This window comes from Pantherophis guttatus, chromosome 3 (genome assembly GCF_059756535.1).
Source record: "Pantherophis guttatus breed Tessera chromosome 3, ASM5975653v1, whole genome shotgun sequence".
Lineage (NCBI taxonomy): Eukaryota > Metazoa > Chordata > Lepidosauria > Squamata > Colubridae > Pantherophis > Pantherophis guttatus.
The window spans coordinates 56,450,204-56,464,671 of NC_142065.1; the positions used below are offsets into that span (position 1 = coordinate 56,450,204).

The 14,468-nt window shown below is 37.8% G+C and overlaps 1 protein-coding gene across 7 annotated transcripts in view; it reads left to right on the plus strand.

Annotated features, from left to right (window-relative positions):
* Positions 1 to 14,468, plus strand: part of ST3GAL3 (ST3 beta-galactoside alpha-2,3-sialyltransferase 3) — a 203,742-nt gene that overhangs the window by 137,754 nt on the left and 51,520 nt on the right. For all 7 annotated transcript variants that reach the window (XM_034414877.3, XM_060689876.2, XM_060689878.2 and 4 more), the window contains one exon: positions 1,778 to 1,964. In XM_034414877.3, the coding sequence (XP_034270768.1) occupies positions 1,778 to 1,964 (187 nt within the window). The remainder of the gene's footprint in view (positions 1 to 1,777; positions 1,965 to 14,468) is intronic.

Here is a 14,468-nt window from a genome sequence, read left to right on the forward strand (position 1 = left end):
GTTTACTGCACCACAACTGCTGAGGATTAGGAACAGCTTAGAAGGTAATAAAAGGAAAGGCTTCAAGGCTTTTCCAATGCACTCAAATGAAAGAAACTCTTTTCCAAAATTATTTCAAAATGGGATTCTTGGCAAGGAAGATAGAAATAGCTTTCTTCTGGAGCTTATGTCACAACACTTTGCATTTGATGTGATCTTGCATTTAATGTTTTTGTACCTGACCTGCAATTTGTTTGTTTCAATATAGGCAGTAATGATACAAGTGAACCTTATTATTTGCAGAGGTTATATTCCAGAGTTCCATTTATAGAAAATACTCAATGTAACTTTTAAATAAATTAAATCTTGGCCACTCAAAGTTGTATTGTTTTTTCACTTATGACAATAGAGCACCAGTACATAAACAAAAAGTGAACATGTATCAGTCATCCAAAATTGTAAGTTCTGGAGTGCCTTGCCAGGATTCAGTAATTATGGCCTTTTACTACCTCCTATGCATGATAACTCTGTAATTCATATGGTGATAGATTCCAGTTTTTTAAATATATTCTTCAAAAGCACATTCACACCAGTGGTGAAATCCAAATTTTTTTACTACGGGTTCTGTGGGCGTGGCTTGGTGGGCATGATGTAGCTTGGTGGGCGTGGCAGGGGAAGGATACTGCAAAATCTCCATTCCCACCCCAGTCCAAGAGAAGGATACTGCAAAATCCCCATTCCCTCCCCACTCCTGGAGGAAGAATATTGCAAAATCTCCATTCCCACCCCATTCTGGGGCCAGCCAGAGGTGGTATTTGCTGATTCTCCAAACTACTCAAAATTTTCGCTACCAGTTCTCCAAACTGCTCAAACTTTCCACTACCGGTTCTCCAGAACCTATCAGAACCTGCTGGTTTTGTTAGTAGTAATAGCTGGGAAGTATCAAGTTGCTAAAGGAATTTGTTGCTTCTTCCCTGGTTTAATTGAAAACTCCCGAAATAACATGACTTTAACAAGATTTAGTTATTCTTGCCTCCTTAAAATTTTTATACTGCTTTTTTTTTTTTTTTTATTTGATTTATATGCCGCCCTTCTCCGGAGACTCAGGGCGGCTTACAGTGCATTCAGCAATAGCCTTCATACTTTTGTATATTTATACAAAGTCAGCTTATTGCCCCCACAAACTGGGTCCTCATTTAACCTACCTTAGAAAGGATGGAAGGCTGAGTCAACCTTGAGCCTTGGAGAGATTCGAACCAGCAGTAAATTGCAGGCAGCTGTGTTAATAACAGGGTGCTTTAAACCACTGTAGTACCAAGGCTCTTAAATTTTTAATTTAAATTTTTAAATTTAAATTTTAAATTTAAATTTTTAATTCTAACATTTTAATTTTTATATGCTGTTTCATATTTTGAGGTTTTATTATACACTGCCCAGAGTCCTTCTTTGAGGGAAATGGCAGTTCAGGAATGTGAAATATAAATAAATATAAATAAATAAAAAATAAACCTATTCTGCCAATATTATCGGTAATCCTTTCTCCATACAACACATAATCACATATCTTGTCTCCAAAGAATAGACCATTTATAGTGTAAACTAATGGCAGTATCAGAAGTTCTGTGTTTTGCTTTATTTACCTCTTACTGGTTTATTGGCAGTAACAATCCTCAATAACTTGAGTGTGATGCCTTTGCAATTTTTACTGTAGTGGAGTTCCTGACGTTGATTTTTGCTACACAAAAATTTGAACTCTAGTATAAATACAGTTCATAATTTTTCTCTTATCTCCCGGAAGGCTGAATTCTGCTCCAGTGAAAGGCTTTGAAAAAGATGTTGGTGGCAAGACAACAATGCGGATAACATATCCAGAAGGGGCTATCCAGAAACCAGAGCAGTATGAGAAGGATTCCCTGTTTGTGCTGGCAGGATTCAAGTGGCAGGATTTCAAGTGGCTGAAGTACATTGTTTATAAGGAAAAAGTGGTAAGATAAGGTGTTTTTTTTTCTCTCAGATTTTTCAGGGTTATTCACTTATAATTACAACATTGAGGTCCAAAGAAATGAAATGATAAAATATATGTGATTACAGTGACAACAAAAGCTGCAGCTTGCATTAGAAGTTGTTTACATGTAAGGACAGAATTTGTATTATGACATCACCTCACATGTGCTGTTACTTTGATATAATCTCAGTTTTCTGCAGAAGCCTCTGAAATAGAACTTAGTTATCGGCTCAGTATTTATGCTTCTTGTACACTTATTTCTATGGAATTGCATCTGTTTTAACATTAGGTCTTGAGTTCTTCCCCAAATAACCTGGCCGTTAGAGTTTATTAAATTCAATTGAAGTTATTTGTGAAGAAATAAGAAAGCTGGAGTGGTAACACATAACAAATAATTGATAATGATAGACCGAAAAGACCATATTTCTGCAAATTACCTGCTGATAAAAGTCAATAATCAGATTGATAAATGAATACAAATAGCCACGAGTAATAAATTCAGACTAAAGACTGGACGATATATTTGGTAATTGACTACATCATGCATCCTAAGCAATACAGTTTTTAGAAACCATATGTAAATAGATTTTTATAGAGGTTTTCATTTGTACTTGAATATAAAATGATGAAACTATTTTTATTTATGTTCTCAATCTTTGTAGGTTATTTTTATTCTTGCAAGTTACATTCTGTTCTTTGTCAATTATTTGAAACGTATACTATGCTGTGTTAGTAGAGCATGTTGTGTTAGCTTAATAGCAAATGCAGGGAACAACGGTGCTTTTAGTTGGGAATTATTGTCCTTTTTACATCTGTTTTATTAGGATATATCCAGCAGAAATATATTTCAGAAATACAGATCCTGCCAAGATTAGCTCGGTTTATGTAAACAAGCTATTTAGTTGGTTGATTCAAATATAATTCCTTGCTTCAGAAAAAAAGATTTCATCTGCAGATTCTCCTTCAACATCTGCTTTGTGTTGGCCAAGAAGTCAAGCAAGGGCAAATGTTTATTTGCATATTGGTAATTTCCTCTTACTTGAATATACCCAATTTCACCAATAAGCTGCCCAAACATGAATTTATAGAGGAAGTGCCGGTGGCATCAAGGTATAGTCTTAATTTGTGGAAGTCTGATAGTGAGTGAACACTTGCCTGCAAGTGCAGCCACGTTAAAAACCTGCTTGTTGCACAAGCATCTGTGAGTCACATGGTGCAGGGAAGGCATTGAGGATCAAGTAGGGTTCAGTTGTATTTCATCAAGGGAATGAGAATAGGTGTGCTTTCTTGCCCTCTCAATCTTTATGTGCATCAGTTTAGTGACCAATGTATTTTGGGGATATGAATAATTATTGTTCAAAGTTGCATAGCTTAGGAAAGAAAACAAGGCGTAGTGTTAGTCAAAATACTCCTTCTAGACATCCTTTAGTGGAAGAAGATATGAGAGAAATTCCCCATTTTATATAATATAGGAGACTAATCATGATTTGTATTTGAAATGTGAGATACAAAGTGATCATGTGAACACAAATTCCATATTTATTGGAGGAAAATATTGCTGCCCCCATATTTCTTATTTCCGCTTATATAATTTTCAGAGAGATTATTGACTGAGTTTACTTTAGAGTCATATAGACCTTTCAGTATTTGTAAAGAGGTGGACTAGGGTATAATGCAGTATGAAGTAGTAACTAACCTTTCCTTGTTGAATAGCTTATTATGACCTCTGGTACTTCCTCATTCACTATTGTTTGTCATCACACATCTGAATTCCTTACTACCATTAGACAAAAGCTACACAAAAACATGCACTTTCACCCTGAAAGCTGATGCACAATCCAAATAGGTTAAAACTAATCCATCTTGCACCAAAGAGGAAATGGGCTCTCTAGATGCTTAAGAATGAGTCACAGTCATGAGGGAAAAGCAGAGGGAGAGGCAGAAAGCAGATCTGTCAAGCCGACTATTTCCAGAAGGTATTAATACACACGGGGACTAGAACATAAATTTCCCTTTACTACACCTCCTTTTTCTTGCTTTTGTGAGCTAATTTTGCCAGATACATCTAGAGGCATTACAATATATGTCGAGAAACATTCTTGGAAGATCAAAAAAAAAAAAAAAGGCTTATTTCATCCTGCTGCAATCTGTCTCTTTATATACTACTAAAACTGTATATCTTTGATATTTTGAAACCTTCAAGTGCAATCTACCATTAGGTTTAATGGTAGATTGGGGGTATTATAGGGTAACAGTTTTTGAATCAGCATACTTCAAATGGCTAACTGAAAGAATCCATCCAAAATCTGGCAACTATGACTCCTACAGGAGAGAAATTTGGCCCCTTCAGCTCCACTGCTCCATTCAACTACATTTCCCCAAAACCCATAGGTCCCGTGATGCAAGGGAAAAGGAGAGGGGTGTATCCCTACCCTCTTACCCACCTCCCTCTGGCCCCTGCACCTCCTCAGCCGGTGGCAAGATCTAACAGGTAAGCAGGGATTGTCTGCTTCAGAATCGAGGCTGAAATTTGAAATACAGGTAGTGCTTGACTTAAAACCACAATTGAGCCCAAAATTTATGTTGTTAAGTGAGACATTTGTTAGCGAGTTTTCCCCCATTTTATGACCTTTCTTGACACAGTTGTTAAGTGAATCTTTGCAGTTAAATTAGTAATACAATTGTTAAGTGAATCTGGCTTGCCCATTGACTTTGCTTGTCAGAAGGTCACAAAAGTTGATCACATGACCTCAGGACATGGAAACTGTCATAAATATGAAGTAGTTGCCAAGCATCCATATTTTGATCACATGACCATGGGGATGCTGCAACAGTTGTTAAGTGTGAAAAGGGGTCATAAGTTACTTTTTTCAGTGCCAATTTTTTGAATTGTCACTAAACGAATATTTGTAAGTCAAGGACTACCTGTATCTCAATGGTAGTGGACAATAAGGGATAGAAAGAAGGGAACAATTTGGATGCCTGCTGGTGAAATAGGGCTGAGTGGGGGGTGCCAGCAGTCGACAGGTAAGTCTTCTTTTTCCCTGAAGGAAGGGGCCCTTGGACACACACTGGGATGGTGAGTAAATATGCAGTTTTCTTCACAATCACCCTCTCCCCAGCAAAGCGACAAATAGTTCCCCAGGATTTCTGATGCCCCCTGCCAGTTTCCCACAAGCAACGTCAGAGAGAAGCTATCAGGAAGTCAGAAGTTGTTCCCATCTCACTGCTTTTATTTTGCTTACCCATGATCATTGTCTTACTCTTATTTACTCTTATTCTTTACTCTTTCTGAAAGGATGACCCAACAACTCATGGGTTGTTAAGTATACTACTAAAATTTTCATGTCTCTTTGATATTTTGTAATTGTCAATTGGGTGAGGTAGAGCAACAAATTTGAAGTTAATTTACCTCAAATGGGCTAACTTACTGAATGCATCCAAAATTCAGGACCCATGGCTTACATGGGATTGAAGTTTGGCAAATTTGTTGTTCTTTCAGCATCCAACCACACTTGGATGCAGTTGTAGGTTGCATGAAGTAAGAGTAGGCAGATCCCTGTTCTCTTTCCCACCTCCTCTGGCTCCTGCATCTAGTCAGCTGGCAGCAAAGCCTGACTAAGTGAGTAGCCATTGGCTGCTCTGGAACCAAGGCTGAAATTTGTAATCTCTTAATGATAGTGACTGATAAGGGACGAATGAAGGAATAACTTCAATGCCTGCTAACAAAGTGGGGCTGGCTGGGGGCACAGGCAGTCAGATGAGCCATCTTCCTCCCTGGAGGGAGGAGTCCCTTAGGGACATGGCAGAGTGGTGAAGGATGCAATTTTCCTTATGGTCTGTATCTCCCTTGATTCCCCTTCCCTACAGCAAAGTGGCAGGCAGTTCCACAGGTCAGCTGAGGGAAAGGAGGAGGCTTTATCAGGGCTCTCTTAAAAGGAGGTGAAACAGCATACGTCTTTATTGCATGTGGAAAGAAGAAGGATGAGGGATTAACTGGGATGCTGGTGAGGCAGGGCTGACTGGTTCTGCTGGCGACAGATGAACCGTCTTCTTCCCTGGAGGGAGAAAGCCCTTGGAGAACACTGGAATGGCAAATGGGGATGTTGTGAAAAATTCAAATTACACCTAGCACTTTTCAATATATATGTAATTGAAAATTATATCTTTATAATGAAACTGCAGGCAATCTGCATATGTTTCTGGGAAATTCCCCATATAGGTAAATGCTTGAATCAGATTACAGGTGGCTACAATTGGGATCAGTATCTTAATCTTTGAAAGCAACACGGTCGTTAGGAATACATCATAAGACTCCTTCATCCAACAACCACAATCCTGGCACTCCCAGTTCTGGTCATTAAGCAATCTTCTGAGTCATTAAGAGGGTAGAGCAAAAGAGCTGATATCCTTTGGCAAGTAGCTCTTTCAGGACAAATGGGCTGCCTGTCAGAAAGTTTCAGCCCTCGCTCTTTCAGCCAGCCCCCAGAGACAAAAGGAAGTCATCTCAGCAAGCAGTAATAGCATGCAACCTTCCCAACTGGCTTCCCCACTGAACTTCTAAGGAAGTCCCCTCACATTCTGGACATAAACTGTTTCAACTCCTACCCGCAAAACGACGCTATAGAGCATTGCACACCAGAACAAGTAGACACAAGAACATTTTTTCCCAAACGCCATCATGCTGCTAAACAAATAATTCCCTCAACAGTGTCAAACTTTTTACTAAGTCCCACTGATGACTGTATAACTATAACCTTATTGCTGGTATCCTTAAGATTTATATTGACTGTTTCCTAATATTGATTGATTGATTGATTGATTGATTCGATTTATATTCTGCCTTCTCCAGAGACTCAGGGTGGCTTACAATGCGTTAAGCAATAGCCTTCATACTTTTGTATATACCTGCTTAGTAGGGCTTTTGCCCCCCCCCCCCCACAGTGTTTTTTTTTATACAAAGTCAGCTTATTGCTCCCACAATCCGAGTCCTCATTTTACCTACCTCGAAAGGTAGGCTGGAAGGCTGAGTCAACCTTGAGCCTGGTGAGATTTGAACTTGCAGTAATTGCAGGTAGCTGGTGCTACTTAATAGCACTTTAGTCTGCTGCGCCACCAAGGCTCTTGATTTGATTGCTTATTTGTTCTGTATCATTAAGTGTTGTACCTTGTGATTCTTGACGAATGCATCTTTTCTTTTATGTACACAGAGAGCATATGCACCAAGACAAATTCCTTGTGTGTCCAATCACACTTGGCCAATAAAGAATTCTATTCTATTCTATTCTTTAAAAAGTCAACAGAGAAGATTGCAAATGGTGATTATATAATTGTGGGTTATTTGGATCAGGACCATGTGACTGTGGGGGTCACATTTTTGACAGCTGGAAGTACTTTACAGATTGAAAAGCACTCTTTCTGAGATCGTCTTAATTTTGGACCATTGTTAAACAAATGCCCGTACGTTTAGGAGTACCTGTACAATGGTTGCATTTCAAAAAAGTTCCTATCTCCTGACTACCATAGGTTTTCTTCTCTTAAGCTACGTATGCAGGTTTAGTTTCTAGTCTAGTCTGTGTTGCACTTAATCTCCAAACAAGGATATCTGCAGTAAGTGCTCAAAAAAAGTCGAGATTGCAGCCATGACAGTGCAGAAGTGATCCAAAGCTTTTTATGTTAATATACCGGAACTATGGAGACTTCTCTGAAACTCAAAGAATTAGTTATTTCACATTAAAAAATACCATGCTTAACAGCCAAATTCATGGTTTGTTTTGATTGATACCCAAATATTATCTAAAAATGTATGTAAATATTATCTAAAAATGTATGTAAATATTATCTAAAATGTAAACTGTGCAATAATTTCATGCATAAATGGCACTTTATTTATTATTTACCACAATAAAAATACGCTGCATATCCATGCTGATCATTAACAATTTTAAACATGTTTTATTTCATAAATCTATATCATATTTGTGCAAATATAAAATATTTCATATATCAGTCATAGAAATTATCAGTAGTTGTGGATGATATATGTTGACACCGTACCCTACAAATCAGGGATGAAATGCTCCCGGATCGGACCGGATCTCCCGGTCTGGTAGCGATCTTGGCTGTTGGTTCGGCGATCTGGTAGCAATGGTGGAGCAAAACTCTGCCCACCTCTACACTTCTTGCTTGGGATTCCTGTTGCTTCCTGCTTAATGATGCACAGGCTCCTGGGGTTAGGACAGCTACCATTGCTAAGTGATGTGTCATGTGACATCACACTTTATGGTAGCATCACTTAGAAAAGGTAATCCTAGTCATAACTGACATTGTAACCTCAAGATTACCTGTAAATTTCGCCTTTAAAACTTTCCTATTTTCTTTCTGGCCCCAAAATAAATTCTACACTCTAATTCTCAGACCTTACATTTGTTTGAGGGACTTTAAGATAGGTGAAATTGAAAGTTTGGGAACCACTTATTGCATGCACTTGAAAATTATGCAGAACACATACTCACAACATTTTGCCAGTACACTGAGTATCTCATCATTTTATTTTATTTTTATTTTATTTTTTGCTATTCTTCCTTGTCTGTACTCCTTGGGAACAAATGTAACCTGATGGGACTCAAGTTGCTCAGTGGAAGTGCTTACCTCAGATTTAATCAAGCTGTGTTTGGGCAGAAAACTTCCCAGTTGTCATTATGTTAATTCTACCTATCCTTGTGCAGTGGTGACACGGATTGAATAACTGCATTCCTCATTGGGTGGGGCAAAACAAGCACATGTACTTCTGGAGGGTTGGGGGTCTGTGGCCCTTGCTTTCTTCTTACAAAGAAGAAAAACCCAAATTACTTGCCCCAATACATTCCAAGCTTCTGGGCAGGTCTCCATTCAAATTCTTGTTGTTCTTTGTAATTTTCACATACTTGTTCCTGGAGCATAGAGTGCAGAAATCTCCTCTTACAGCAGCTTTTATATTCAAAGTTTGTTCTTTTCTTGTTGATCTAACCATTCTGGTTTTTAAGTGTGCATTCAGGGTATACAATACTGTATGTGAGTATTGATCTCTGGTATAAAAAGTAATAAAACATAACAAATTTGTTTGTAAGCACAGTTTATCATAATGCACAACACAGCTCTGAGTGAAAACTTCTAAAACTTAGTTAAAGAAATGTCTATGCTTTACCACCCAGAAGATTAACTGCATCTTACACATAAGTAGTTATAATAGAAACCCTACATTGTTATTTCTAGAACTTGACAACTGCTTAATTTTTCCATTTGAGTAAGGTGGTAGCAAGGATGCATAACACTTTATCTGTCTTCCACTTCTTTGCTTAGGATCTCCACAGCCTGGGGGAAAGCTCTGTGTGCATGTTTGTCCTTGCAGAGGCATAACTGGAACATATGGGGGCAGGGGTTGAGAGAAGTGATTTAGAGCACAGAAGTGGTAACCTGAGAATGCTCTCTTCATATAAGATTAGTGTTGTAGATAAGAGATTGAGCTGCAAATAAGCCCCTGGTCTGGATGAAGCTTCTGTCCAGGGTCTCACTGGAAGGCCTTAACCAAGCTACTGTCTCATCCATAATCCTCCCTCCTGCAAAGCTGACTTATTCTACAGTGCTGATTATGAAGCGCTTTGAAACTTGAAAATTTGAGTTGGTTTTAGAAGCAATGACTATCTAAAAAGTTGTTTTAAAATACAATAAAATGCAACATTAAAAAAAAAACACAATAGGATTTTAATATATATATGTGTGTGTAATGTATTATTATCCTTTAATACACAGAAGAACAAAATATTCATAAGACATCTCTTTAATTTCTGTAATTATGGATAAGCCTGGAAGACCCTTCTTTGTGTCTTTCCTTGTTGGTTAATGGCATTTTTGCATAGCTTCAGGAATCCATTTTTCTGAGATTTTCCCACTAAATATATTTTCATCCAGGGAGGTAGCTGATAACTTCATCAATGCATCTCAAGGGGAAAAATGCAATTCAAATAAGTAAAGCTTGCCTGAGGGAGCATCATAAGCATGCCTTCTTTAATTTAGTGTCTTTCTGATATGTTGACCTTTAATTCCCAGATCTATTCCCACATCCTACACATCTGGTGAGCACTAAATTGGGGACAATATAACTTTTGAAGAACAAATATAGCCAAGATGTTATAGATGAGTTTGGCTTACACAGACACAACCCCCCCCCCAAAAAAATATTCTTGTATAAATGTATTGAGGGCTTCTTTCCCCTATTTTTGTACTTTTCTTCTTGTTGGTGGGATATGTATGGATAATCAGCCAGTTTATCCAGTGCCATTATCATAATGGCTTAGGGAGCAGATCTGCTCCCTGGAAGCTAGGTACTCATTGAAACAATTGTACATTCATACCTTCTGCTTAGCTGATCAATTTGCAACCCTAGTTCTCTGCTGTTTCCTACTTTCCTACTGTCAATCACCTGCTTCTTGTTTTTAACATGACAATGACGCCTACAAACTCTAATCCTATAAAGATTGTTTACTCTGTTAATATCACCTAGAAGTTTTGTATTTCGTCCTTAGCAGAATTCTTTTGCTCCTAATCACTTTGTGACTGTTATAGATACAACAGGTGACAATTTGCATTTGGCACTTATCTGTGACAGAAAGAAACACATTGTTGATCTTCTGCCCATTTTTCTATTTTGTTACATAACGTTTTTTTCTCCTTGGCACTAGGTTTAGAACTTTTTTCTCTGTTTCCACATACAGTATTTTCTGCTTAAAACTTATTAATAAAGTAAAATCATAGTGAATTTGTATTCACTTTAGCAAATTGATTAGTGCTAGATATTATTGCACACTAGACTAAAAATGTACAATATCCAAGAGCAATGCTATGTTCTTTCACTCTTTTGCCCAACTTTCATTTATTTATTAACAAAAATATTTCTAAAATATCTTTACTCTCCTCCTCAGCTAAAAAAGCACCTCAGTTGTCATAATCATTGCCAATATTCTTATAGTAAAATGACATGACATGAAAGGAAATAGTGACGAAGAGGGAAGAATAACAATTTAGATACTAGTGCCCAATATTACAAAGTTATTCCTTTTTTTCTTTTTTTTTTGGTTTTAAAAACAAAACTTTATTAAACATATAAAAGTAAAATACTATACTATGTATATACAAAATACATACATAATAATACAAACGACAATACATAAAAAGAAAAAGTGTCTGGTCACACGTCCATTATCTTATTAATGGTGCATATTTGTTAATTATTATTATCATACAAAATTTTTCATTTACTCTCATTTCTACGAGTTATCCAATCACACCACCTATTCCACGCTATATAACATTTTGAGTCTACCTTGTCCTTCATTTCAAATGTTAGGTTGTCCATTTCCGCGCAATTATAGATTTCTTGGAAAGAAAAAACTATAGGAAAGAAATAAAGTATTTAATATTACACATAGTCACTGCAGCCAGATTGGCGCTCGCCTAATATTGGAAAACTGACCAACTGCCAACAGACCAATTGATAATCCAAAACAAACAAACAAAAATCAAAGTTATTTCTAATGATCATTTGACTTTTTATGTATTTGGGGATTTAATTTAATTTCCAATTTATATACCGCCCTTCTCCCTGAGGACTCAGGGCGGTGTACAGCCAAGATAAAAAAACATAGAATACAAATATTAAAACATTTAAAAATATATATAAATTTTGGCCCGAAAGTTAAGAATCACAGACTAATTAAAAGAATTTAAAAATTTCTTCTTAAGCCAACCCGGCTTGCTGAAAAAGATGGGTTTTCAGGGAACGACGGAAGGCATTGAGGTCATGGATTCTTCTTATCTCCGGGGGCAACTGATTCCAGAGGGTGGGAGCCCCCACAGAGAAGGCCCTCCCCCTGGGGGCCACCAGCCTACATTGTTTGGCTGATGGCACCCTGAGGAGGCCCTCTCTGTGGGAGCTCACGGGTCGATGGGAGGTCGTCGGTAGCAGCAGGCGGTCTCGGAGATAGCTAGGCCCTATGCCATGGAGTGCTTTAAAGGTGATAACCAACACCTTGAAGCGCACCCGGAAGACCACCGGGAGCCAGTGCAGCTCGCGCAGGAGTGCTGTTACATGGGAGCGCCATGTTGCTCCCATCACTACCCGCGCTGCTGCATTCTGGACCAGCTGGAGCCTCTGGGTGCTCTTCAAGGGGAGCCCCATGTAGAGAGCGTTGCAGTAGTCAAGGCGAGAGGTGACGAGGGCGTGATAATTTTATTTCTCTCTCGCTCTCCTTTCTTTTGGATATTTTTCTCTCAAGATGAAGATCTAGGAGCCTGAGTGGCGTACTAAGGCAGCATTTAACATCCAGCTGCCTGCAATTACTGCGATTTCAATTCTCACCAGGCTCAAGGTCGACTCAGCCTTCCATCCTTTCTAAGGTGGGTAAATTGAGGACCCAGTTTGTGGGGGCAATAAGCTGACTTTGTATAAAATATACAAAAGTATGAAGGCTATTGCTTAACGCATTGTAAGCCGCCCTGAGTCTCCGGAGAAGGGCGGCATATAAAAAAAAAAAAAAAGTGAGCTGCTGCTGATACCTTTTAATACAATCAATTAGTTGGAATGGTGCTATCCAATGTGTTCTGATCATTTTGCAATCAAGGGTGGGAATGTCCAAGGAAATTTCTATCGTGTTTGTTTTGCTCAGGTTCTATTTTCATAATATAACTCTCTTTGATTACAAATATTTTTTGTTGTGAGAGTTCACTGTTCACTGAAGGAAATAGTTCCTTCCTGCAAATAATTATATAAAAATTAGTTTTCTGGGAAGTGACTTAATGGGATATTGGTAAACAAAGTGCTTGGAAAGAGTTTAGCAACAGTACTTTTTAAGGCTTTTTTCTTTGGCTTTCTGTGATGAAAAATAGATAAGCATTTTCTTTCTGAGTATATCCAACACATTAATGCAAAGGATTAGAAAAACTAGCAGTGCTAATATCATCCTCCACAAATTCTTGAAATACCTTTCTTTCTTTAAACACTCTCAGTAGAGCTTTTCCTTAGTTCTGTCAGGTTCAGGCATTTGGCTAACATCAAGAAGGGTTCCCTAAAATTTCCCAACTTAATCCTATCCTGTTCAACTACTGTTGGCACATGCATTTGCCAGAAAATCAAATAGCTCTAAGAGTGCAACTCCCCATCCGATAATGAAAGCAATTTTAGTATCCTGTAGAAAAAGAAGGCTAAATGTTGACAAGTTCAAAGGAGAGGGAAATACATTCATTCACTTGCAAGCTAAGATACTAACCAGGTATTCCATCTTCTAATTGCTCTTCTGTTTATATTGTACATACTCTTCCATGCATCATGTCTTTGCTGAAGTGACAGAATACATTCCACTCTGGGTTGGACATAGGGAGAATCTGGAGAAGGCGTAAGTAAACTCAGTTTGTATGTGTCCTGCTTTGATGCCTACTTCCTTAGATAAAATGATTCCATTTTCCCAAATCTATTTTATAAGCTTTAGCTCGTAACTAAAACATCTCTGGCTCTTTCTTGATTCAAGTACTTTTTAGAAGTTTGACTCATTTTTTTCTGTAAACAAAACTCTGATACACATGTGACTTCTTGTGGGAGAGCGCAATGGTGTTCCAGATTCCAGTCTTTTGCCCACTTTAGCCAAATTCTAGGCAGAGCTGAAACTTTCCTCTTCAGTTCATTGAAACAGTGATGCTTTCCAAACATCGTTTATTTGATAGATTTACTACCTTTATTATTTTTACAAATAACTCAAGGCAGAGAACATAGCCAACACAACTTTCTCCTCCTATTTTCCCCACCACAACTCTGTGAGATGAGTTAAGATGAGAAAGAATGACTGGCCCAAGGTCATGTTAGCCTTTCTTGGAAAAAAAGCAATGAAGCTAAGTTGAAGGATAAAGAGCATTTTGGAAAGCTCGAGAGAGGTTTCCTTATCAGTTTACTTTTAAGGAAATGGATATTTTGAGACTGGTCACATTTTCCACGCCACTGAAAAGATGAGCCTCTGTCCTGATAGCTATTTTACATGAGTAAATATAATTTTATAGATTTTATAAATTTTATAATTTATTATTAGAATTCAAAATGTGCCTCCTGGCTAAAAAATATTTATTGTATCTTCAAAATGCACTGAGAATAAAAACTGTTATCATTTTGATTCAGGATAAAATGGAAGATAAATCTATGAGTCTTGCAGATCTACTCTTTAATCGTCTTATCTTCTGCTTCTTGGGAGTCAGATTAACTGCACAGCAGTTGGGATGTTTCCCGCTCCCTATCCTGAAGAGTGTCCTCATCCCAATAAGAAAGAAATTTATAATTTCATGCATAGAAAAATATTTGCTTTATTTTGGATTGTTTGAATTTTTGCAGATCTGAATGTTATCAGAATTTCATGTGTGTTGGTGTGTGTGTATATGAGAGAGAGAGAGAGAGAGAGAGAGAGAG